General features: G+C 29.5%; 5 protein-coding genes across 7 annotated transcripts; 2 read left to right on the forward strand and 3 right to left on the reverse strand.

Moving 5' to 3' along the window:
- Positions 1-316: 316 nt before the first annotated feature.
- On the reverse strand, positions 317-2,387 carry LOC116769011 (glucosidase 2 subunit beta). Its single transcript, XM_032659984.2, has one exon. It carries the CDS (start codon positions 2,276-2,278, stop codon positions 707-709), a length of 1,572 nt encoding a protein of 523 aa, XP_032515875.1. The 5' UTR covers positions 2,279-2,387; the 3' UTR covers positions 317-706.
- A 277-nt stretch (positions 2,388-2,664) lies between these two features.
- LOC116768958 (ATP-dependent RNA helicase DDX18-like) lies at positions 2,665-5,906 on the forward strand. 2 transcript variants are annotated; one of them, XM_061529480.1, is made up of 9 exons: positions 2,665-3,151; positions 3,226-3,375; positions 3,554-3,718; positions 3,792-3,930; positions 4,162-4,324; positions 4,508-4,660; positions 4,964-5,128; positions 5,357-5,534; positions 5,819-5,906. In XM_061529480.1, the coding sequence occupies exons 1-9, from the start codon at positions 2,902-2,904 to the stop codon at positions 5,848-5,850; spliced, it is 1,395 nt and encodes a 464-aa protein (XP_061385464.1). In that variant the 5' UTR covers positions 2,665-2,901; the 3' UTR covers positions 5,851-5,906. The 2 variants fall into 2 exon arrangements, with proteins under 2 accessions (XP_061385464.1, XP_032515783.2); XM_032659892.2 differs by having other exon boundaries at positions 2,666-3,151; positions 5,816-5,906.
- Positions 5,897-11,352, reverse strand: LOC116768959 (probable ATP-dependent RNA helicase pitchoune). The gene is made up of 11 exons (XM_032659893.2): positions 11,122-11,352; positions 10,879-10,965; positions 10,665-10,805; positions 10,088-10,348; positions 9,592-9,741; positions 9,313-9,477; positions 8,491-8,632; positions 7,506-7,665; positions 7,077-7,229; positions 6,550-6,720; positions 5,897-6,315 (listed from the first exon to the last, which is right to left on the reverse strand). The coding sequence occupies exons 1-11, from the start codon at positions 11,222-11,224 to the stop codon at positions 5,992-5,994; spliced, it is 1,857 nt and encodes a 618-aa protein (XP_032515784.2). The 5' UTR covers positions 11,225-11,352; the 3' UTR covers positions 5,897-5,991.
- Positions 11,353-11,917: 565 nt separating this feature from the next.
- LOC116769251 (probable ATP-dependent RNA helicase pitchoune) lies at positions 11,918-14,976 on the forward strand. The gene is made up of 9 exons (XM_061529479.1): positions 11,918-12,365; positions 12,496-12,648; positions 12,796-12,957; positions 13,154-13,295; positions 13,475-13,637; positions 13,724-13,876; positions 14,241-14,408; positions 14,569-14,743; positions 14,824-14,976. Exons 1-9 carry the CDS (start codon positions 12,122-12,124, stop codon positions 14,916-14,918), a joined length of 1,455 nt encoding a protein of 484 aa, XP_061385463.1. The 5' UTR covers positions 11,918-12,121; the 3' UTR covers positions 14,919-14,976.
- Positions 14,899-19,134, reverse strand: LOC116769008 (zinc finger and BTB domain-containing protein 43-like). Of its 2 annotated transcripts, none has more exons than XM_032659979.2 (5): positions 19,013-19,134; positions 18,703-18,930; positions 18,456-18,601; positions 17,056-17,635; positions 14,899-15,679 (listed from the first exon to the last, which is right to left on the reverse strand). In XM_032659979.2, exons 2-5 carry the CDS (start codon positions 18,905-18,907, stop codon positions 15,381-15,383), a joined length of 1,230 nt encoding a protein of 409 aa, XP_032515870.2. In that variant the 5' UTR covers positions 18,908-18,930; positions 19,013-19,134; the 3' UTR covers positions 14,899-15,380. The 2 variants fall into 2 exon arrangements, with proteins under 2 accessions (XP_032515870.2, XP_032515869.2); XM_032659978.2 differs by lacking the exon at positions 14,899-15,679 and adding an exon at positions 15,701-16,743.
- Between the last annotated feature and the right edge of the window lie 4,736 nt (positions 19,135-23,870).

Raw genomic sequence — 23,870 nt, forward strand, 5'->3', positions numbered from 1 at the left:
TTTATTCTTATAGGATGAATACTACGAGTGCAGTTGAATTGACTTTTTCTCACTCCATGTACCCATTTTTCGATCTTTTCGACTAACCCTCCTATTAGAAATTTTACAGAAAAATAATTTATATTGTCGCAAGATCTAGTGCTATACAGGTGTTTCACTACTTTTAATACTAAAAGTAAATGTTACCAAGTTCATAAAATGTCACTAATCAGAATAAAACTTTTATTTCACATATAAAAATCAATCTGTCTGATATGATTTTTAATAATAAAAATATGTTAGACATTTTAAGTGCACATTAAATAATGACAATAAATCAAAACAATATTTATTTATTTCTTAAGAGTTTTGTTCATATTATGATTTCAGTTTGAAAACTTACAGCCTTTACTGATAGGAATGTGTGTAACAAGATGTTAGCCAGGTCAGTCTTCATCAAAACATTTTCATATTATTCAATAAATATTATTATTATTACTTAACCAAAACATGTTGATAAATGCTAATGATGGTGGACATTTAATATTATGAAATTTACACATATCTTTCACACCGAAAACCATCAAATGCAAGGAGGAACCCTCTCATATTTTATAGTTATAATCAGGACCTGACCATAAAACATTTTTGCTTATTGTGACATTAGTGTACTGAAATTAATTAAGTCTAATTAGTTTACATCACAATATCTAATAATCTATCACTCTCACAGTTCATCGTGCGATGATTGCTGTTGAGTGTAATTTGAATCGTCACATGCGGCTGGAGTGATTAAATTCATTTTATATTCACAACGGAATGGTTCCGTAACTGATGTAATTTTAGTTTCCAAGCCACAGCTCACATTGACTATTGTTAATCTATTAGGACCATTCCAGCACGCTATTCCATTTGTGTATTTCATAACAGAATATTTATTGCCATCTTCACCGACCCATTCACCCCAATCCCCGAGTCCTATTTCCATGCCGCCATTCTTTGATTTCTGTGTAACTTTCTGGAAGAGACACAGCTTGTAAACATATTCTTTGTCTTCATATTCGATACACTCACCATCAAGGGTAGCAAATTCTTGTTGTAATCCATAATCCTTTTCCAGATTCTGCTGGAATGTCCTTATATTTGATTCTATTTCCCTTACAGCACGCTCAGCTTCAGCTAATTGACGTCTAGCTTCTGTGGCTTCATCAATTAGTTTCTGAGTATCATCGTCATATTTCTTTGTATCATCAGTTTGTTCTTCATGGTGTTCATCGTCTTCCGGAATGTCGTCATGGCCTTCATCATCTGCTAGATCTTCCATATCTGCTATCTTAGGCTCTTCCTCATCTTCATGTTCAGATTCCTCAGTTTCTTCTTCATTCTCAGCTGGACGGAACATACCTTGTTCTAACATGAGCAATGGCTTTAGCAATGGGTATGTTGTATCAATAAATTCCTCTTTTTCTATGCTATCTTTTTCACCTATAAAATATTTAAGTTCCTCTGAATCAACTTCTCCATCCTTGTTCTTATCAAATACATTGACTACTTTAATTTCATCAGCTGATAAGACACCATCATTATTAGAATCAAATCGGATGAACTGTTCATTTGCTTCTTTTTCTTGTTGTTGCTTTTCTAACTGTGCTTTTTGTTGCCTTTCTTTTTCTTCGGCATCTCTATAGACTTGTAAGGCTTCATTTTCTTTAGCTTCAAGATCATTTTTAAGACTTTCCTTCTCTTCCTTCATTTTTTGAGCCTCATATTTATCTTTTTCTAATTGGGAAAGTTGTTCTGCCATATCATTTCGTTTTTTGTTGCCCTTTTCAATGAGTTCTAATCGAATAGAGTTACCAGCTTTGTGAAGTTCTGCCAACTGTTGTGCTTTTACCCTTGCTTCTTTGCCTAACTCTTCGCAAATGTCTGGACATGTCTCTTGGTTTGCATATTCATCAGTGCCGTCACAGCAATCACATACACCGTCATTGACTCGGGAGCTTGGAATGTTCTGTGGTCGATGGCCTGCATTAGTACAATGAAAAACTCCATTTAAGCACGCCGATGTTCCAGGTTCATCGCTACCATCAAAGCAGTCGCAATAATCGTCATTTACGTAACTGAAAGGAATAGTGCTGGTTCCATCGAAACACGTAAAATCTTTAGTCGGCAAATAAAGGGAAGCTTTTGATAAAGAAACGCCGCGCGGCCTAGGTACATCTGATTGAGCCGATATTACTAATAAAAATATTATAAATATAGATGATCTTAATTGCTTGTCCCAAGCAGAATAAAACATGATTAGTTTTAACAACGCCGGTAGTAAGAACTTGTGAAATACAACTTGATAAATAGAACGTGTATAAAAATGACAGCCAACCGCTGACGAGCTGACCAATGACCGAATGACATTCATAAACGAATGACGTATAAAATACATTTATTTCTTGCATTCTTGGTATTTTGCTTTAGGAAAAAATGAAAACTATCTTTTCAAATACTATAAAACATTATTTACTACATTAAATTTATATATGCATATATATATATATATCTAAATTTTGTTTACATTGCAAGTCAGGAATAATATGATTACTAAATATATTTTAATCGTTTAGTACTCGATCTCAAACTAGCTAAAAAATTTAAGATTAAAAAGTATACCTTTCATATGTCACATATATTTATTATTAATAGGTTAAGTGTTATCGTCTCATTTGTGTTCCAAATCGTTGAAACAACAATAAAATAATTATTAAAATCTACATAACAAAACAATTAATTATAGCATAAGGTCAACAGAGATTACGTAAACCTTTTATTTCCATAAGTATTCGTATTGTAGGAAAAGGGAAATACCAAACAAATTATTTACAAGTTAATGATTTTAAGGTGTTATCCATCCTTAATAGGATATATATAATGAGTGTGGAACACATAATCTCTCAATCACATTTTTCCATGTTAGAGGGTAAAATAGACTCTCGAATATTACGAAATTTAAAAGATATGGGTTTTGAGAAACCAACACAGATACAAGCAATAACTTTACCCCATATGCTGCTCGATGAGGATTTAATAGGAGCAGCAAAGACTGGTAGTGGAAAAACTTTAGCCTTTCTAGTCCCAGTTGTTGATAAATTAATTCAAATGAAATTTACAAGAGAAAAAGGTACATTTCCTTACATAATAAAGCAAACAAATCATTTAAATACTATTACTATATATTATTTATTTGAATTTCAGGGGTTGGGTGTATAATTATTTCTCCAACAAGAGAATTGGCACTACAAACTAATGAGGTGTTAAAAATGATACTGAGAGATATTAATTTGTCATATGGCTTGTTTGTTGGAGGTGAAAAAAAGTTGAAAGAGGCGCTATTATTGCAAAAAGGTTTTGTAATGTAATTTTTATTTACTTTTATTGCAGTATATATACAGATCCTTATATGAAAAATTACTAAATTAGTTTTAATTCATTTAAATGATAGTAAATTTTTATTAATTTTATAACTTTGATTATATACAAAATTACATAAGTTTAACTTAGATCAATATTATAACTGTTGCAGGTGTAAATATTGTAGTTGGTACACCTGGAAGGATCTTAGATCATTTAAAAAGTACTGAGAAGTTTAAATGTGATAATTTGAAAATCCTTATCTTGGATGAAGCCGATAAACTTCTTGAAGCCGGTTTCCAGAAGCATATTGAAGGAATTATTAAAAAACTACCAAGTATGTTTGACTTAAATTAATAAATTCTATGTTTGGTTTAAGATAAAATACTAAATTTCATATTATGTTGTAGAAAACAGACAAACAGTTTTATTTAGTGCAACCATAGATGACAAGGTAGAAAATCTAGCTCGGTTAGCATTAAGAAGCGACCCGAAACTCATATGTGTACAGGATGACAAACAATCAACAGTGAAAAATCTTCAACAAGGGTATATATAATGTTATTATAACAAAAAGTTGGAATTGGTTTTACTCAAACAAATGTATTTGAATTTTTTATTATGGTATTTTACTTCAATAGATAAGAAATTAATTTTTATTCTTAATACAAAACATGTGATACAAATCTTATTAATATTCCTGTTATTATTTTTTTTATAAATTTAAATAATTACTTTTTTTAATGCCATAATAATTTGTATTACTTCAATGTTTTTCAGATATTGCATTTGTCCCGTTCAAAACAGAATATCTTGGTTGTATAAGATGTTGAAGAAAACGAGAAAATTAAAAATTATAGTATTTTTTTCTTCTTGCAAGTCGGTCGATTTTCATTACGAGTTCTTTAGAAATCATTGTAAAGCTTCAGTTTTAAGTTTACATGTGGGTATTGCAAAAAATATTTATATTTGTTAACAATTACATAAAAACAGTATATGTGTATGTTATAATTCTTTTTATATAATCATATTATTTGCAATATAAATAAATTATGCTTAACCTTACTAGTTAAGATATTTATTAATAACATATTTATTATGCTGAAATGTTTTTTTTTTGTTGAAGGGTAAACAAAGTCAACCCAGAAGGAAAGAAACTTTTGAAACATTTGTCAATATTGATAAGGGTGCATTATTTTGCACTAATGTAGCAGCTAGAGGTTTGGATATACCGTCTGTGGATTGGATTGTGCAATATGATCCTCCTACCGATATTAAGGTATAACTGTAATATTTAAAAAGAAATTGAATTATCCACCTAGATTTTCATCATAAACAACAAGGCATATACAATACTGTGGCTAATAAAGTTAGTTAAGACAATTGAGAATCTTCACAGAGACTTTGTTACATTTTATAGTGGAACCGTTATTCAAGTTATGGCAATAAAGTTGTATTAATGAAACAGTCTGTAGGAAAATATTTAATTAGTGTCACTTAACACTTTTAACTGTCAAAATATACTGTCTTAAATTCACCTAGCTATTTATGGAGAAAAAAATGTGTTGGTCTTTTATTTTAGGAATATATCCATCGTGTTGGACGTACAGCTAGAGGTCTAAATAGTGGTAACGCTGTCATATTATTAAGACCAGAAGAAGAACAATTTGTTGAATGTCTAAAAAGGGAAAAAGTGTACTTGGACAAATATAACTTTGGTGATCCCGCTTATGACGTGCAAGTCATGGTTAGTTAGCTCATAAGCTTAATTCTTATTCTATTTTAGAAATTTTATTGCATATTAAGTTAATACTGCCAAGCATTCACATATTTATCCAGGCAGTATAGATGTATCAGGCTCCAATAGTTCACATCTACGTAGTTGAAATTTTGTGGGACCATTCAAAACACCATTATCGTGTAACTATAGACTTAACAATTCAAATGTGATTAAATATTTGTTTTATTATTGCAGCTGGAAAATATAATACAAACAGATGGCACCATGAAAATACTTGCCCGTAAAGCATATTTGTCTTTCCTTAGATGTTACAGTAAACATCCATTGAGTGAGGTGTTTGATATAAAGAACTTGGACCTGAAATTGTCATCACAAGCTTTTGGTTTCCAAGAACAACCCCATGTTGACTTCTGTATCCTTTTCAAATGTACAAATTTTATAAAGATATATTCTTTTGAAAACATTGTAGTCAAGTGACAGTCTTTACTTCTATACAGTAATATTACATGAATGTATTATCTTACGTATTTTGAATTTTCAATTCGTCATTCTAAATTAATAGCAAATTCTTAATTGATTGGACTTTTTTTATCTGTCACAGATAATTAAATATCGTTTTATATCCAAACACATTTTTGTATTCCAGATATCGACTTTTTTGCACAATAAGAAATCTCCTTATATATAGTTCAGTAGCATCAAGGAAACGAAAATTAAACAACAATTAGTTGAACCGACAACGGTATGGATCAAATATACAAATAAAATAAATGATTTAAAACAATTTATCTGTTTTATTGAAAATTAAAATGTTACATCACATTGACAGTTTAAATTACATTTTAAACGAACGCATTTATTAAACATTTTCAACTTCTTTGTTTTTGATTGTTACCTTTTTGTCTGTATATCTTTGTTTTCTCTGCTTTTTTATGTTGTGGAGCGTTCAATGTTTTGAAATATCCGAAACCGCCGCCACCTTTCCTCTTTTGCGTCGGACCTTTGCTCGTAACTTTTAACTCGACAGCTGGCGGGACGGTGAAACCAAAGGATTTGGACACTTTGGCCAAATCGATCGTATCGATGTCGAATATAGTCTTTAGATGGTGAGAATCATATGCTCGCAAATAACTCTTGAACGCCTCCTTGGCAGACTGGTTCAGGAAGTAGTTTCTTGATATCAATTTTTCTAACTGAAAAGTATATATAAATTAATATTAACACTAAAGCCAAACAGTTACTTACACTTATAATTGATAAAAGCACACATTTTTTTATAATACATTTAAAATAAATGTACATACATAAATTAAACTAATATTTTTGGATTACAACGCGTTATTTTATTATTTCCAAAAACTATTAGTTATTAGTTTCATTTAGATAGAAACTCGTCTACTAAGTCTTAGACCTCATAATATACGTACTTGTAATTGTATATCTGCTACTTTGTTCCATGAGAACTCAAATTCATTAAGTGTCACCTTGGACTGTTTCAAATATCTCAGGAAGCCTAACTCCTCAGGTCTCAAGAACAATAATGCATGTCCGCTTGTACCGAGTCCTCTTGCAGTTCTTCCTACTCTGTGGATATATTCCTGAAAACATTTTTAAAATAATTAAAAATTATATTAAGAATAGAAATCAATATGAAAAAAATTTCAATATTTATCACAGGTCACCGTATTTCAAATTATAATCTAGTTATTATTAATTATAGTTTATAAACATAATAATGGTACTATCCTTTTGCTTTGCCTAACATAGAAGTTCAAGATATTGTTAAAAAATATATGGAAATATTAAAACAAGTATATATTTCAGGCTTACACCGTTAATATGGATGTTTAACACAAACAGGATTATTAAATAACTAGGTTTCTGGGCAAAACTTATTAAATATATATATAAGTTAGCAAAAGGAGTATAGAATGTAATAAACAATATTGTATACTTTTGGATCATCCGGAGGGTCATATTGAACGATCCAGTCAACAGCGGGTATATCCAAACCTCGAGCGGCCACATCAGTACATAATAATATTCCACTCTCGGCATTGCAAAACTGGAAAAATGTTGTTGTGCGTTTTGCTTGTTGTTGTTTGCCCTGAAAAGGAGTTAGGAGAGGAAATAGTTACATTATTATAAAAGAAATGTGATGCATAAAGGACAACTTATCTCTTAAAAGAGATCCCAACCAGAAACCAGAAAATTAATTATGACAAGAAATATATAAACTCATCTTTAATTAAATAACAAAAAAATGTGCATTATATAGGTATAATAGTATCTCGATCAACCTTTGACTTTGTTAGACTTTTATTATTATATAAAATCGTGTTAACAAATTAATAAAAAATATTTAAAAACTGTAAATACTCACATGTATAGACATAACTGGTAGATCGATATAGTTAAAGAGCTCATGGTGGTATTTGACGGACATACAAGTTGACAAGAAAACCATAACCTTCTTTTTTCTATTCTTCTTAAGGAATGTGAATAGGACCATCATTCTTTTTTCTGATGGGCAAACTATATAACTAAAAAAAAAATTTTACTACATTAATTATTGCATTTTAAAGGACAAAGAGTAGCATCTGTTAATCCATGCAACTTAAAAAATAAACTGAAGCTGTACAATTTAAATTGTTTCTCTACTTTTAATGTGATAAATAACTAACTTTTGTATTTTTAATATAAGCAAAGAACAAATTGTTGGATGTAAACAAAAAAGGTCTTATTCTGAATTTTAAACCTTTGGTCAATAGCTATTGTCTTTGTTCAGTGGGACATGATGATGCTCGACTGTTTAAATTGTCCCATATACTGCTTATGAGTATTTTTTTTATATATTATTTATTTAATAGAAAAAAATATTTTTATCATGTTATAAGCATCTCTATTTTGGTGTCATTTTATAATTTGGGAGTGTAAATGATCTTTTATTTAAATCGAAGTCTAGGTTTCACCTTTAAATGGATATACAAATGTAGAACATGTTATAATCAGAACAAGATTGGTTTAGCTATACGAAATTTTTATATGTATATGTATATCATTATTAAATTTTAATCTATAGATTAAAATTGATTGTTCAAAGTAGCAGGATTTGAACCTATGACTACTGTGATATTGCATAGCAATTTGACTAAATGATTTTTGTAAGATAAAACATTATGCATGTTCTATAACTGTTACATTAAGATGCAAGCTTTGCATTGAACTCAAATTGCAGGTTTGGTTACTGCCTTAATTATTCTATATTACTTGCATTTAATTTTGTTTTAGTCATTGCTATATGTATAAATAATATATATCTTCATATAATATGCTTTCAATATAGGAATAGACAACAATATTATTACCCTTGTTCCAAAGAATCTACTGTAGCCTGCTCTCTATGGTCATCAACACCAACATACACAGGTTCATGCTTAACAGCCAAAGCTGTTAAAGATTCTGTTTTTTTTGTCTGTGTAGCACTGAAAAGCATTGTTTGACGCCGTTCTGTAAGAATAATATTATGCCAATCACATCCATATAATTTCATCAGAATCATTAAAATATTTGTGCGTCGGCCTCCAGACCGGACATATTTATGTATTCGCGAATTTTAAAGCGCGTTGTGATGATAGAGCTTACGGTTTCTTGGGAAACCAACACACCCAAAGACCATACCATCAAGGTCACAAGCTCACTAACGAACTCACTCCAAATAGGTTCGTCGTGGATTTATACGCGGTAGAAGTGGGAGCGAGAGGTATAACGGCTAAATCTCTCTACAACCTACTAAAAGACTTCGGCCTGTCCAGAACTTACATCAATTCATTCTTGGAACTTACGTCGAAGGCAGTCCTAGTAGGTTCTTTTCAAATTTGGTTAGGTAGGGAGAGGAGCTTGGACAGTGGAGGTGAGGGTTTAACGCGCGTTAGTTAAGGGCCCCCTAAACCTACACCTGGGTCGCAAGTCCCAGGCATGGACGCGATGGACCCGGCACCCGCACGGTGAATCCATTGAATACTAAGAGGTTTCGTGTCGTCTCTTAATAAATAACTTGCTATTACATAAGACATACAATTTGCAACCCTTTTTCAATATAATATTGCATATCTTTTTATAGACTGAATAAAATAATCTTTATATCAATAAAATAAACATTGACAAAAAACAATGTTAAGTAAACTCACTTGGCAATAATCTTATTATTTGTTTAACTTCCTCTTCAAATCCAATTTCAAGTATTCTGTCGGCTTCATCAATGACAAGGCACTGTAAATTTTTGTACAAAAAGTCTGGCGTGTTTTGTAGGTGATCTAAAAGCCTGCCAGGTGTTGCTACCAGAATATTAATACCTTAAAAACATAAAAAAGGTTGTATTAAACATAATTTCTTGATATTAAATATATTTTTGGTAATAAGACCACTTTATATGAATAATATTGTAAGAAATATGCCTTTGTTCTTACCTTTGGAAAGCTTCTGTGCCTCTGTACTTCTGTTAGCGCCACCCATGACCAATCCGTAAGTGTGATGATGGTATTTCATCAATTCCATCAAAACACCAAAAGTTTGCATTGACAACTCTCTAGTTGGAGACAAAATAATGACACCAGTACCTGACAAAAACCAGCTTAATTTTTTATCATATTTTAAGAGTAATTTAAATAAAAATATATGAAAATCAATCAGATATCCATTCTTTATTCATGAAATAACTCTAGACATTCCATACACAAAAGTAATATAACAAAAACCCAAGTACCTCTACAGTTATCTGGAGGTAGAATGTGTTTTTGTTTTATTAGGATGTGTGTGGGTGCCCAATTTTCATATTCGCCTTTTTTTGTCATCATAATCAAAATACTACATTAAGAGCATAATCTAGCAGATTTTTTTTATACATTTTTAATCAACTTTTATGAAATGGATATGAATGCAAAGCATAATGAAAAAAAATCATACCATTCCTAGGTTTAAATTTCAATTTGTAGATCAAATCAATAGCCGGTATAAGAAAGGCTAACGTTTTTCCTGAGCCGGTTCTAGCTGCTCCAACGAGATCTCTCCCTTCTAATAACGGTGGAATTGCCTTAGCTTGTATCTCAGTCATAGTTGTGAAACCCATATCCTTGATACCCATGAGTGTAGCTTCACATATTTTTCCTTCAAGTGCTGTGAATTTCTGGTCAGACAAAATTCCAAGACATAAACTGGAGCCTGGCACTGTATAAAAAACAAAATTGATTTAAAAAAAAAAACCAAATTACTAACAATTCTGTTAAAGAAATATCTCGAATATGAAATTAAAAGAATGAACAATATCACATAAATTATCATAGAAATTTTGGGACATAATTTATTTACAAATAAAATAACTCAAACACAAAATTAGGATAGAAACAGAAGTTCTTGCATAAACATAAACAAATATTTTGTTAATAAATTATATTGATACCTTGTAAATTAATATGATCTAGAGCAATTATTAAGAAAAATTTTTGCTTTCTTTATTTTATCTATAAAGATATTGTAAGCTTACATTGACTTTCCTCATTGGTTTTAATTTCATTGTTTTCAACATCTTCTTGGCCACCTTCATTCGTCTCACCATCTGTATCTGGTTCATCTTTTATTTCTTCTGATTCTATTTTTTCTTCAGCTTTAGGCTTCTTTTTCTTTTCTGTTAGAAAGGTATATTTTAATATAGAGTAATTAGCATAAAAAATTAAGAATAAATATTTATTAATACTAACTTTTTGAGGTTACGCCATTGCTTTGTTCCTTATTATCAGAGGGCCTCTTTAATTCTTTTTCAGTACAGTCGTCACCTTTAGCTTTTTCTAGATAAAAATATATTTAGGTTTAACACGTAAACAAGGAACAGAACATTTTGTAGAAGTTGAAATAGATATTTCAATTCGTATATATTTAACCACACAGGTTTTTTTAGGAAAAAAGAAGTAAGCATGTTGTATTATTTATATTATTGAGGTTACCTGTGGTGTCCGGATCGGCATTGGCTTTTTTGGATATTAGTTTTAATTTTTTCTTTTCCCGTTTTTTAATTTTCCTCATCAATATTTTGTCCGGAGTCGGCATTTTAGAATGCGTTTACTTACTAAGTAATTCAATTTCAAGAAAAGTTTAAATAAAATATTTTAATTAAATGCTCTTGAGTTGTAACTTCTAGGCATGTTAAATTCAGCGTGGTAGCAATGTCAAAATTCAGAATGTGACATTAGTTACAATTACCACCGTCCAAAATTGTGTTAACTGTGGAACTAGAAGTCGTGAGTTAAAGAACAATTACGAAAAAAAAAGTATCCCTTATAAAATTATTATATATTTTTATTTGTTTTCAGAATACTTTTGCAACCTTTCGGTTATAAATTCAATGGTTTAAAAAATATATATATATTTTCGTTGGGGAGGCAGCTGGAATCACCGATTAAAACTTACTGAAATACTTAAAGTTTCAAGATTACATATGATTTTAAAATATCGTAAAATATCTAAAAATGATAGATTGATTTTATTGGAATAATATATAGATAGGACGTTTCTGATCATTATTAAGTGAAAGATATTATTTTAAGAGACTCAGATTTTGGAAAAAAATAAAGTTATTGTACTCTACGATACTTTTATTTATATTATTGGGCTTACCATGTAATTTTCATGATTTAAGGAAATCATTTCTCTCAAATTGCTGATTGATTGCTAAAGAGTAAGATTACAAAATATAATAAAAACATATATATAGTTTCCTTAGTTCAACAATAATAATTAGAAAGGATACCATTTATTCTTATATATTAATATAACTTTGATTAAGCAAACCATGTGTGATATGTCATTACCTTGTGGTGTACCTAAATGTCAAAACCTAAAGCTATCTGGAAGTCTTGAAAAATAAAGTATAAAAACGTTTAAATAATCGGGGATTATTGAACATTTTAAAAATTAATTACTGGAGAATACTTGATATTTCGAAATATGGATAATTCTAAGGAAAATCCAAAATTTAAAATGTATAAAAATAAAATATCCAAGGAAACGTTAAGTGCTATTAAAGAAATGGGATTTAAAACAATGACTGATATACAGGCTGAAGTTTTACCAAAGGCTTTAGACGGAAAAGATGTAGTAGCAACTGCTAAAACTGGTTCTGGAAAAACTTTGGCATTCTTAATACCAGTAGTGGAGTTAGTTTCTAGTCTTATAAAAGAACACCAGAAAGGTAAATAACATATGACATAGTCATCACAAAGAAGAAAATTTGCTCAATTATTTTACTACTCAAAGTTAGTAAAACTATTTTATCATTACTTGCTTTAATTTGAAAAATATATTAATTTCTTATATTCTAGGAACTCTAGCTATAATAGTATCACCAACAAGGGAACTAGCGATACAGACTTTCACAGTACTACAAGAAATAATCACACATCATGAGTTAATGACTTCTCTATTAGTTATTGGCGGAGAAAACAGAAAAAAACAGAGCTCTGAACTGTCAAAAGGTATTATTTATTTCCAACAAAAATTAAAATATGTATATCAATTAAAATATATAATAATACTTTTTTGCAGATACTCAAAACTTTAAAATGTTTTCTGTATTATAGATTTATTTCATTATAACTAAAATACATTTTTTAATTTTTAAGGTATCCACATAGTAGTTGCAACCCCTGGAAGATTATATGATCATATGAGAACAAAAGAGTTTGACTATAGCAGTGTTAAGTGTCTGGTATTAGACGAGGCAGATAAAATATTCCAATTTGGTTTTGAAGAAGACATAAAGCAGATTGTTAATAGACTTCCAAGTAAGTTTCTTTACAAGCATTTTATCAGAAACTCGATACATATGTTTCTTTTTGTCTCTGCTTGTAAATTGTTAGTTAACTAGATTGCTATAATAATAGTAGAAAGCATATTAGTAAAAGAGGTTCATTAAGTAATTATCAACCTATTATCTGTACTGGAAACCATATTTTAATTCTAAACACATAATTGTTTTAGAAAATAGACAGACAATGTTGTTTAGTGCAACACAGTCAGCGGCAACAGATAATTTAATAAAAACGGCTATGTGTGATGATGTACATTTAATTAACACAAATGAAGATGATTATAAGGCTACAGTTGAAGGGCTCAAGCAAGGGTATATATTAATGAGAAATATGTATTAATTTAAATTAATAGAATTTTATTTAGAATTGAATTATATGAATGGTTTAAAATATTTATTTACAACTTATTTCATTTGTGTTATTGAATACAATATACATGAACATAAGAAACACAATGTTAGAAATCTTAAACCTTTTTTGTTTATTTCAGTTATGTTATCTGTGAAACTGAATATCGTCTACATTGGCTACACAAGCTTTTAAAGAAGACACAAAATTCAAAAGTAATGATCTTCTTTTCAAGTTGTAAATCTGTTATATTTCATTATGAATTTTTTTATAAATACTGTGATATGTCGGTGCTTTGTATACATGTGAGTTCATATAAGAAATTTCGTTTTCATTTATTTCACTATATATTATAGCTTATTTATTATAATTTACTATCGTTTTGTTTCAGGGAAAAATGAACCAGTCAGACAGAACTGACACTATAAACAAATTTTATAATGCACAAAAAATGGCCTTGTTTTGCACAGATTTAGCTGCAAGAGGACTGGACATACCAGAAGTTAATTGGATTGTTCAGTTTGATCCACCTGCTGATACTAATGTAATTATATATACTTTTTTTATTTTATTGATTACATACAATTTATGCCCATATAAAAATTCCCATCCACCTATTTCTTGTAGATGTGACGAAATTCTAAGAGACATTTTTAAAAACATAATTTATAGTTTGTTTTTTAAAAAAAGTTTTGAACTGTGTTATTGATAGAAATATAAAATTTCAAATTATTATATATGTTATATATAATTAGTTTCACTTTAAAAAAATACAACAGACAATACAAGATTACAATTTCTCATCTGTTATCTATATCAAATCTTAAATAAAACATTAGAATATTAGGTAGTATTTTAAATATTGTCCGATTTATTTTTCATTAATTTTTTTTTAATTTAAATTTTAGGAGTATATTCATAGAGTTGGCAGAACAGCGAGAGGTTTAGGTGCTGAGGGACGAGCAGTATTGTTATTGAGACCAGAAGAGAGTGAATTTGTTAATTATTTGCGAAATGCTAAAATCTATTTAGACAAATATGAATTATGGAATAAGTACAGCGATCTGCAGTCTAAGGTATTTGATAATGATTAGGTAATTTCAATATTATAACATCAATTGTCAATAATGAGATAATAAAAATGACGATTTTTTCTCTATAATTTCTAAAATGACTAAGACAATTCCATAAATGTACCTATATGTTCATAACTTTTATAGCAGAATATATTTTTAGATAGAGGTCGCTATGAAAGACTCGGAATTCCATAATCTTGCAATCGAAGCTTTTGAAGGATATACAAGGGCATTTGAAGTGAAGAAATTAAAACATGTCTTTAATTTACTCAATATGGATTTAGATAGTGTAGCGAAGTCGTTTGGTTTAAAAGAGAAGCCAGATGTTGATATTCGTAAGTATGAATTCAATAAAAATATGTATATCATTTGTCGTTTAAATTATTAAATATTATTTATATTTAATTCATTTCAGGAGTGGGTTTTAACAAAAAACATAGACCTAGGAAGAGAATGGCTGCGATGTTGGCTAAAAATAATACAGCACCTATGAAATTGTTAAAAACGTAGTTATTTATTAAAATAATACATGTAAATACATTATATAATTAAATTTTTTTACATTTTATTTACAGTCTACTTTATTACTTCTTTATTTTAATGTCGGTTCAATGACTAGATCTTTATATATAGGACATGGACTTAAATATGACGTTTGAGTGATGAGTAATTTTTTTTTTTTGAATATTTACAAATAGTTAATATATTAATTGTTTACGATACAATAGATTCCATGTTACACTACTCATTATAATATACTTAAAGAAAAATATAGGAACTTTACACTTTTATATATTAATTAGTATGTACATAACGATTCTTGCAATATTAAATGGGATACCATGTGTTTTGGCACAATTTTAAAGATATGTAAGGGTTTTACTGTAATTCCCAAGTTTTTTCACTGTCTCAAGTGTTAGGCTATCATGTGATCATACCAGTATCTGTAATCTCGTTATATTGGTGCATAATTTATTTGGCTGATACATTCATTTCATATATGTTATTTCTCGATAATTTTTCATAGCAATCTTCATGGTTATGTTGGTGATTGACGGCGTATATCATGGAATCAATAGTTTCCACCGTCGCCGGACATCTATTCAGTGAGAAGTATTGAACGCATCTCCATGACGTTTTACCGTGCGTTGTTGAATGCTTGGTATACACAAAGTTCATATGTACGAGTTGTTTGTGTCCTTTCCTGCTGTATATATATTTGTATCGTACTGGCAGTTCGCAAGATCCATTCATGACAAGTGACAGAGCATCTGTAATAGATGAGATTAAAAATCAAAAAATTATTGGTTCTTCTTGCTTATAATTATAAAATAATATTAGTTTTATTGAAATATGGTTGCAAAGGAGGAAATTAAAGATTGTTTTGAATACAGTTTTTTAATGTCCATTAAAACACTCAAGCATATGTTAAACATCACACAAGAATTACGATAAATAATAATTCACATATCATTTGTATCAAAAACTGGACCATAGCCAAATAAGGCTATTTAATTTGGAATGTAAATATAATTTAGCTTCATCACAAAGTCATCACCAATACAGAGATCAATATACGTCACAGGGAAATTGTGTAACTTTTACAAAAATAATTTCGAGTATCTTATGTTTATCTTATATTAAATATAATAAATAGACTAGAATATGAGCAATAAAGTCTTTTGAATGTATGGCAGAAAAATGATGGCACTTTTAGGAAATATCAGTTTAAAAATATATTGGCACAGATAGTTTCTAAGTATCACAGCTTACCAATATTTTTTGTGCAAATATAACTCTTACAAATTGTAACATCTTTTTAGTAACAACTTCTTTAAATTTAGTGTCGTACAAAAATATAACCTTTCTTCGTTTTGGTCCCACGCTAGATTGAATCTTTGATTCTATGTTTCTCATGAGAAGTACTTACTATCACTTGTGATTACAAAAATATACTTTAACTCTAACTAACACCTATAAAGACATCTTAAAACAAAAAGCCTTTAATTTACTCAAGTTGCATAATAATCTCCTTGCATATGAGGTGCCTTAAACATATCATTAAAATGAATTTCAAAACATGGAGTTTTGCAAAATGGTAATTCACAAGCACTACACATAAATCTAGTATCACGCCGTTTGCCTAGCCGCCAACAAAGTCTACACGATCTTTGGGGATATTTCTTTTTCCCATCTTCCTTTTGTGGTATTGTAATAAGACGATGTTCTAGGGAATGTCTCGGAAATTCCTCACTCCTCAAAGTGTTATTAATTTTGCCATTAACTAAGTTTTTGAGATCCATAAAAAATGCGTTCAAACCGTGTACCGGTTCATCTGAAATCACGATTGGCATTTTCAATATAATTTCACAATTCAACAAATTTAAAAGGGAACTTGACAATGTTGAAAATGCCATCGTGTTTTCATAGCATGAAGGATTTGCAACAGAAAACAACATGTGCTAGTGAAATTAACAAATGATTGCATTTTCAACACAATCGCTATTCCTTTATAAAATGAAAAGCGTTAGTACAAAAGCGAAACAAAAATATGATGATTCTCATGAAAAATTAATGGTGTCAAGAAAAAGGAAAATAAAATAAAATTATAAGATTGTGTTATGTAATACGAGAGTAAAATACTCACTTTCCTGCGGTGATTGATATTCCAATGGTATTGATAATCCTTTTTTACCGTCTCTGGAACAACTGAAGTCTTTTGTTGTGCAAACAGCCGGATCAATGACTGTGATATCGCTGTCATCACACTCAGTTTTTAATTCTATGGTATTATCGGCAGCTGGATTTTGACCACCATCTGATAGTTCCTTATCAGAACCAGAATTTTGAATTTGATTTAATGTATTAGTTACTTCTGTAGGATTGTTATCATATACATTCTTGTTTTCATAATTGCCGCTTTGCAACAAATGATTATTCACTTTGTACAGTTTTTTATCAGCAATTTTTGCTCTTTTCTCTGTGATAGGATCACTGTAATAGTTTTTTTGTAAAAATTCATCAGATTTTCGTTTCAAACTACTCAGCCTGTGTATTTTTTCTAATAACTGTCTTTTCTTAATTAAATCTTCATTGTTGTCTGTTACTTCATTGATGTTTGGGTCATAAATGTCTGAAGTGTATGATTCAGCATCAGGACTATCATTTTGAGGTCCTAGGCTTTGTTTTGTTGATTCCTTTTCTGTATCAAACACCTCTTCATCAGTCTGTAAAATATAAAAATATGAGACAAGTTAATATTGTTAACGATTTTAATTTAAACTAAACTCATCTTTGTATAGTATACATATTTTAGTAATCTATTATGCAGTGACTGAAATATGTTCACCAAACTTTTAACTTTTTCATGTTTATGTGATAAATATTAAATATTATAAAAGGCAATAAAAATGAAAAAAAAAAAAGTTAATTTGTGCTTTAAGTATAAAACTATCTGAAATTGTTGAAAATATATTAACATATCAAACAGCCACATCATAATATTTACAAAACAGGCTTTCAAAATTTTTTTTTTATTATTGTTCATTATTGCTCAATTTTAATTTAATTTCATGTTTTATTAGATTCAAATGTAAAGTAATGAAATATGCTATTATAACCAATTAATGAATACTTAAAACACATAGAATTTCAGCTAATATAATAAAAGGAACAGTTTGTGATGACATATGGATGTTTGTTGCTCTTACTTCCAAAACCTATTTAATGGATAGATATTGCGGCCAGTTGTTTACCATATTTATTGCACACACAATACAAATCTCTGAACACAATTTTATTTAAAGAAATAAATTGCAATAAAATATAATGATATCAAACTAATGATTTTATATTTTATTTTACAAACCACTTAATTAGCTTTAAAAAATATAGATATGTGAATATATATGATACTTATAATATAATAAAAATCATATTGCACATTATAAAACTGTGTTTGAAATGATTTTTTAAGTCACTTATATTTAAAATATAATAAGTAATAATTTATGGAATACACATGTATACATAATCTTATTTGCTTACCTCTTTAGTTGTTAATCCTTTTATTTGCAGAACTTCAGCTGTACCAATAAAACTAGTGAGATCTTCTCTTTTCACACTTACTTCACCATGATACATGAATTGTAATAAATCTCTCATGGCTTTATGAGTGACATCTCTTAAAACTACTGTAAAATTGTATATTTGTGAGTTAAAATTAAAAGCACACTCTATATGACAAACAGAATAGAGATTATTAAGAAGATGAATATATATGTTATATACATACCAATAGGATGCTGACATGGATTCAATTGGAACATTTTTTTGAAATATGGTGAGCATATTGATAGAATAACTTTATGTGCTTGCAGCAAATGCCCTTCGACAGCAATCGTTACATCAACAAATTCACCATTGCCTAATAAACCGGCGAATCCCCTGCTCAGGTTTCCGTGGAAATTATTCCAAGACAATGAATATTGTTGGTCCATTTCTAAACTCTTTTTTGTCGCATCTAAAATATTACATTTTAAGTAGTTTTTGAGGCTTATTGTAAATGAATTATTTTCATAGTTCTACAAACTACAATTACTTACTATAGTAGCTTAAGAATATTAATGGTTGTTTTCGCTATAACTAAGATGAAAGCAAATTGTGACAGTTCCTTGTAGCTCGCGGCGCGTCGCGTAGTGTTGGTCCTGTACTTTATGATATTAAAATATCATACCGATTTTTTCTACTTTTTAACATTAAAGTAAAAAAATCACAATAAAAATGCTGAAAAGTAAATAGTTATAAACTTTAAACAAAAACTCATTAAAATTTCTCAATAGTACACTAAAAGTGAAAAATACTATAATTTTTTTACTTAATTATTTTGTGAATATTATTATATTATGTAAGCAACCACAAGAATTACAATGAAATACGTAAGAGATTTCCGTAAGAGATTGTAATTTGTCATATCATGTTCAACAGTTATGAAAAACTCAATGATCCAATCAGAATCAATTCATGTTTGACAATACTTACTCATAAATGTATTATGTATGTCATATCCATGTATGTAATATATAGCGGTAAGTCACCGAAACTTAAAAAGAGACAAATAAACACAAGCTATCATTATTTTAGGCGAAGAATAATAAATGAAGAGTTTTTTTTACCGAAAAATTAATAACTACATGTTGTTCAAGGGTTCTGTGTGGGACATACTAAGCAGGTATGTAAAGTTATTTTGATTTACTTTATCCCAAACATCTACTGCAAATCTACCATCCGAATGTATTTTTTTCAATGGAGATATTATTAAACATATTTAAGAAGTGTGAAAATTTAGTCGTGTTTGTTTGACATATAATGGAGAACGAAAGGTACTTTTTACAATTTAATTTTTAATAACTTTTTCGATAATTGATTTAATTGACTATGTCTGTTGGTATTTTTTGTAAATGTCTGTTACACCAATAAAAGATAATAAAGTACAGATCAATAAATTTATAAGTGACGAAATATTTTTAACAGTTTACGTGAAGTCATATACTTGAATGCGGCTTGATTTACAACAGACTCGAGTTTGAATGATTTTTCGTGATAAGTTTTGGGTTAGTAGAAAATACCACACTAACGGTTACTAGTTCAGGCATTTGGTGCTTCTGACACTGACAGTAAAATTGCACAAATTGCTAGAGTTGCACGACTTCTAATACCTACACTTCTAACAGAGTTTCCAGTGATTTTGTTCGCTTTTCATTACCTACTATAGAGCTCGCTAAAACTTTTCACTGTTAGCCGCAAACCAGTCTGGCTAAATTAAGTTTCACCAAAACTTTATAGAGTTGTAGACACACATCCGAGGTTGTACTTTGACCAAATATATGAAAACTTTGTTTTAAGTATCTTACCTATTCGTTTAACGGTAATATATTGCCAACGGTCAAATCATTTATTGTACTAATTTTTAACTCTTAAAGTTTTATTAAAGTTTTCTTAAATGTGTCCACCATACTTGAGGTGCCAATTAATTAAGCTCTGTAACAGCCCAGTCACCCTATTTCTTTAGATAGCCAAATCGTGACGGAGCACTTTTAATTTTCTGGTGACACGAGTTATAGCGATAAGGCCGATCCCCTTTTCACCCTCTGACGAAAGTATGCAATGAATGGCCTTCTTATTAAAAGTGTAGAAAACTTTCATCATCAAGATAAAGTCCTTTATTGTACTGCTAACACCGTTATGAATCTCTGTACGGTGTCTCCCCTGAGGAAATGAAAATTACAATATGTCGCATTTTAAATTATAATTTTGCAAAGTATATTTGAAGGGTAACTTGAGACATGAAAAGTAAGTCATAAAATATAATAATAAAACATTTTAATTGGACTGTAATAATCTATCTACATTTATCTTTACATTTTCTCCTTAAAATTATAGTTTTAAACATGAAATGTATTAAACGTGTTTAAATTTAACGTAATATTATATCGTTCATAGTACCTCGGTCTCAGCGGCGGTCAGAAAGGCTGCTAGTGACAGGTAATCGATGTGGTTTCCTAGTTTATTTGGCTATCGGACAGTTTTAGACATGTGTATCTATGCGATATAATCGATGTGGATAAATCGATATGACTGTGTAACAGAGCGTTTACTGCCAATTCATACAATATGCCTTTGAAACCATAATAGAGTTTTGATTGGTGAACTGAGCCGAATATTCACAATTTTTATATTTAGTCCGATATTGCTTTAGAAAGATGTTTTTTCTAAAAATAATTTCAAACACAAACCTTGTTTGTCGTAAACGTTAAAATTTTATAATGGTTGTCAAGCTCCTTGTAAGTTCGATAATTATAATGGCATTGAAATATCTATCCCTGCAAGTTGTTGTGTGCTTCGCAACTTCTAGCTATTTACTATAGGTAACTTCGCACCCTATCTATTAGATTGTCGATAGTCTGACAATCTTCTGTTGAGAAACTTTACTGTTTAACATTGTAGTTACATACAGGAAAGTAAAAATGTATAGTAAGAAGTAACGTATCACCTTTCCTTAAAATTAGGACACTACTTGTGTTTATGGTTTTGTATTGATCATATTTGTACATAAAATATATTTCGTCGTAACAAGACTTTTTTATATACTTATCGGACTTATGAATCTAAATAATATTCAGTAGCACTGATAATTTTCGTAAAAGCAAAAGTATAGTTCTAATAACATGAATCGGTTCTGTTAGTCTTGAGATGGACTATTGAACGTCGACAATGGGGCCAATCACCAACTCTCCAGACCCCTGAAAGCACGTCCCATACTTCCGAGTTGAGGTCGGATTTAGCGACCGTAAAATTTGCTAGTAATTAACGTTATTGTTATAACATCCACTCATTTTTTTTATATACATATATATTTTTTAATATCTTAATACAACATTATTTATATAATAAAAAAGAAAGATCTGCTTTAATTAATCCAATCTCTGCGTTGAATAGGGTCCAATTAAAAAGTAAGCACTCTGGAAGAATCTGACTTCCTTGAAATTAATCCTTTTGATTTGATAATCGACGAAACGAAAATTAAAAAAGTGATGGCTCTCACTTTCTAAGAACAAGCAATTCAAATCGTTTTCTTATTTATGTACCGTTTAAATAAAACTGGATTTCTATAAGTACTTAAATAAGGATTTCTTTTTATGTATTATGTATATGTTTTTTTTATATATGTAACTGAAATACGTAAATTGGTATACAATATATAAATTGAGGCAATTTCAGAGGATACTGTAAGGACCCTAAAGTATCATGAACACATATGTCGTATTTTCAACTATTTGAAATCTGAGTTAACAAAAACTTCACCAACTTTTCGGTTCACTAAACCATAAGGCCTTCAAAAGTTTGCAGTTCGTGGACGCCTTTCGGGATAATTGCTCTTCAATTAAGTTGGCGATATTTTATTTTTTGCCTTTCCAATGTGCAGTATTAAATGGAGATTTATGTTGTAGATGTATAAGTAAAGAAAATAAAGTATTTTTGAAACTAATTATCTGCCTGATTCTTCATTAGGAGGGTATTATATTTAAGAGATTACAATATGTTAATAATGTTCTATGTAAAACTTTATAATTATTTTCTTGAATGAAACGGAAATCTTAAAAATAATATTAAAGTATACGACTGTTGTTTATTACAAATCAAATTTAGATTTTGATTTAATAAATAGTTTAAAGCACCATCTAGAAATTGAAATTTTGACTAAAAACAATATTCTATACTTTATAAGGCTATGTAGGTACGCCATTGTGTATGGTGGATTTTGAAAACGTAACCACAAGGAAAAAAATATTTAGATAGTTCTTTTCATGAATGGCTATTGTCCGCTTACAATGTAAGCAATGAAACAAAAAAAAAAAAAAAACAAAAATATTCATGTTCTAGGATTTTTGTCATTCGGCCGGGATTTAAAATATCTAAATGGTTGGCATTGCTGCATTTTCTGTTTCCAATACCTATCGCGATCACAGTAGTTAGTCCTCATATGTTTTCTGACTTAAAAAAAAATATTCCGAGAATGGTGCTTTTAGTAAAATGAAAAAGACGTCTTTCGGAATATCCCTGTCATTTCATTTCGAAATAAATATTAAACATGCCATATTAATAATACAAAATAAATCATTAATTACAAATACTATTGTATAAGTAGATTTTATTTACGTCTTGACGTTAATAATACAGAATTAGGAACATCTTTAAGAAATAATCTTTGTGAAGTATGAAGTAAACAGAGTACTTATGTATCTGAGGGCACTCTGGAAGTGCTTACTACTGTCTGCCAGTGGACCTCTTTGTGAGATAAAGCTTGCCAGGATGGATTAATCCTCAAAACGATTACGCTTATCACCTGCTACCTCGTAGTAGTAAATTTAAATAATTTTTATGGTTTTGAGTTGAAAATATTACTGAAGTATTAAAAATAATGATCATTGCAATATTGGTCTTCTTAAATGTTAACTTGTTATAAAATTACATATTAAAGTCCGACAATAAAATATTTCATAATTTACATATTATCATAACGAGTAGATATTATTTTATTCCTAATACACATTTTAAAGTAAAATGTTTTCGTCATTACGTTGAATGTATATAAACTTAAATCTGCTAGATGATTTATTCATTTAAATATAAAGTTAAATCTACAATCTGTCTAAGCTCTAGAATAAGAGCATGACAATGCAACGAGATCGCTAATGCCGGTCGGAGAGGATTAGTTCTGAAATGGTTCGTTCCGCTGAAAGCTGTCGATCCTTGCACTCAATACAATCAAGTGCCTACCATTCGAATGAGATATTTAGGCTATAGCTTTGTTTCGGGTATTAGCAGGACTGGAGTCCACTGCTATTTTGGCATAATAATTAATTGCTAGCATTTATGCTATGAATTTGAATAATTATTACA

This window comes from Danaus plexippus, chromosome 5 (assembly GCF_018135715.1).
Source record: "Danaus plexippus chromosome 5, MEX_DaPlex, whole genome shotgun sequence".
NCBI lineage: Eukaryota > Metazoa > Arthropoda > Insecta > Lepidoptera > Nymphalidae > Danaus > Danaus plexippus.

Excerpts from the sequence above, each read along its gene's own strand:
- LOC116769008 (XM_032659978.2), bottom strand. The coding sequence starts at position 18,907 with ATGGACCAACAATATTCATTGTCTTGGAATAATTTCCACGGAAACCTG. Across the intron at positions 18,602-18,702 it reads TCCATGTCAGCATCCTATTG|TAGTTTTAAGAGATGTCACT; the intron begins GTATGTATATAA and ends ACAATTTTACAG. Across the intron at positions 16,744-17,055 it reads ATATCAATCACCGCAGGAAA|ATGAACCGGTACACGGTTTG; the intron begins GTGAGTATTTTA and ends TCGTGATTTCAG.
- LOC116769011 (XM_032659984.2), bottom strand. The coding sequence starts at position 2,278 with ATGTTTTATTCTGCTTGGGACAAGCAATTAAGATCATCTATATTTATA.
- LOC116768958 (XM_032659892.2), top strand. The coding sequence starts at position 2,902 with ATGAGTGTGGAACACATAATCTCTCAATCACATTTTTCCATGTTAGAG. Across the intron at positions 5,129-5,356 it reads CTTATGACGTGCAAGTCATG|CTGGAAAATATAATACAAAC; the intron begins GTTAGTTAGCTC and ends TTATTATTGCAG. Across the intron at positions 5,535-5,815 it reads ACAACCCCATGTTGACTTCT|TAGCATCAAGGAAACGAAAA; the intron begins GTATCCTTTTCA and ends TATATAGTTCAG.
- LOC116768959 (XM_032659893.2), bottom strand. The coding sequence starts at position 11,224 with ATGCCGACTCCGGACAAAATATTGATGAGGAAAATTAAAAAACGGGAA. Across the intron at positions 9,742-10,087 it reads GAAATTTAAACCTAGGAATG|GTACTGGTGTCATTATTTTG; the intron begins GTATGATTTTTT and ends GGTTTTTGTCAG. Across the intron at positions 6,721-7,076 it reads ACCCTCCGGATGATCCAAAA|GAATATATCCACAGAGTAGG; the intron begins GTATACAATATT and ends AAATGTTTTCAG.
- LOC116769251 (XM_061529479.1), top strand. The coding sequence starts at position 12,122 with ATGGATAATTCTAAGGAAAATCCAAAATTTAAAATGTATAAAAATAAA. Across the intron at positions 12,366-12,495 it reads TATAAAAGAACACCAGAAAG|GAACTCTAGCTATAATAGTA; the intron begins GTAAATAACATA and ends CTTATATTCTAG. Across the intron at positions 14,409-14,568 it reads ACAGCGATCTGCAGTCTAAG|ATAGAGGTCGCTATGAAAGA; the intron begins GTATTTGATAAT and ends ATATATTTTTAG.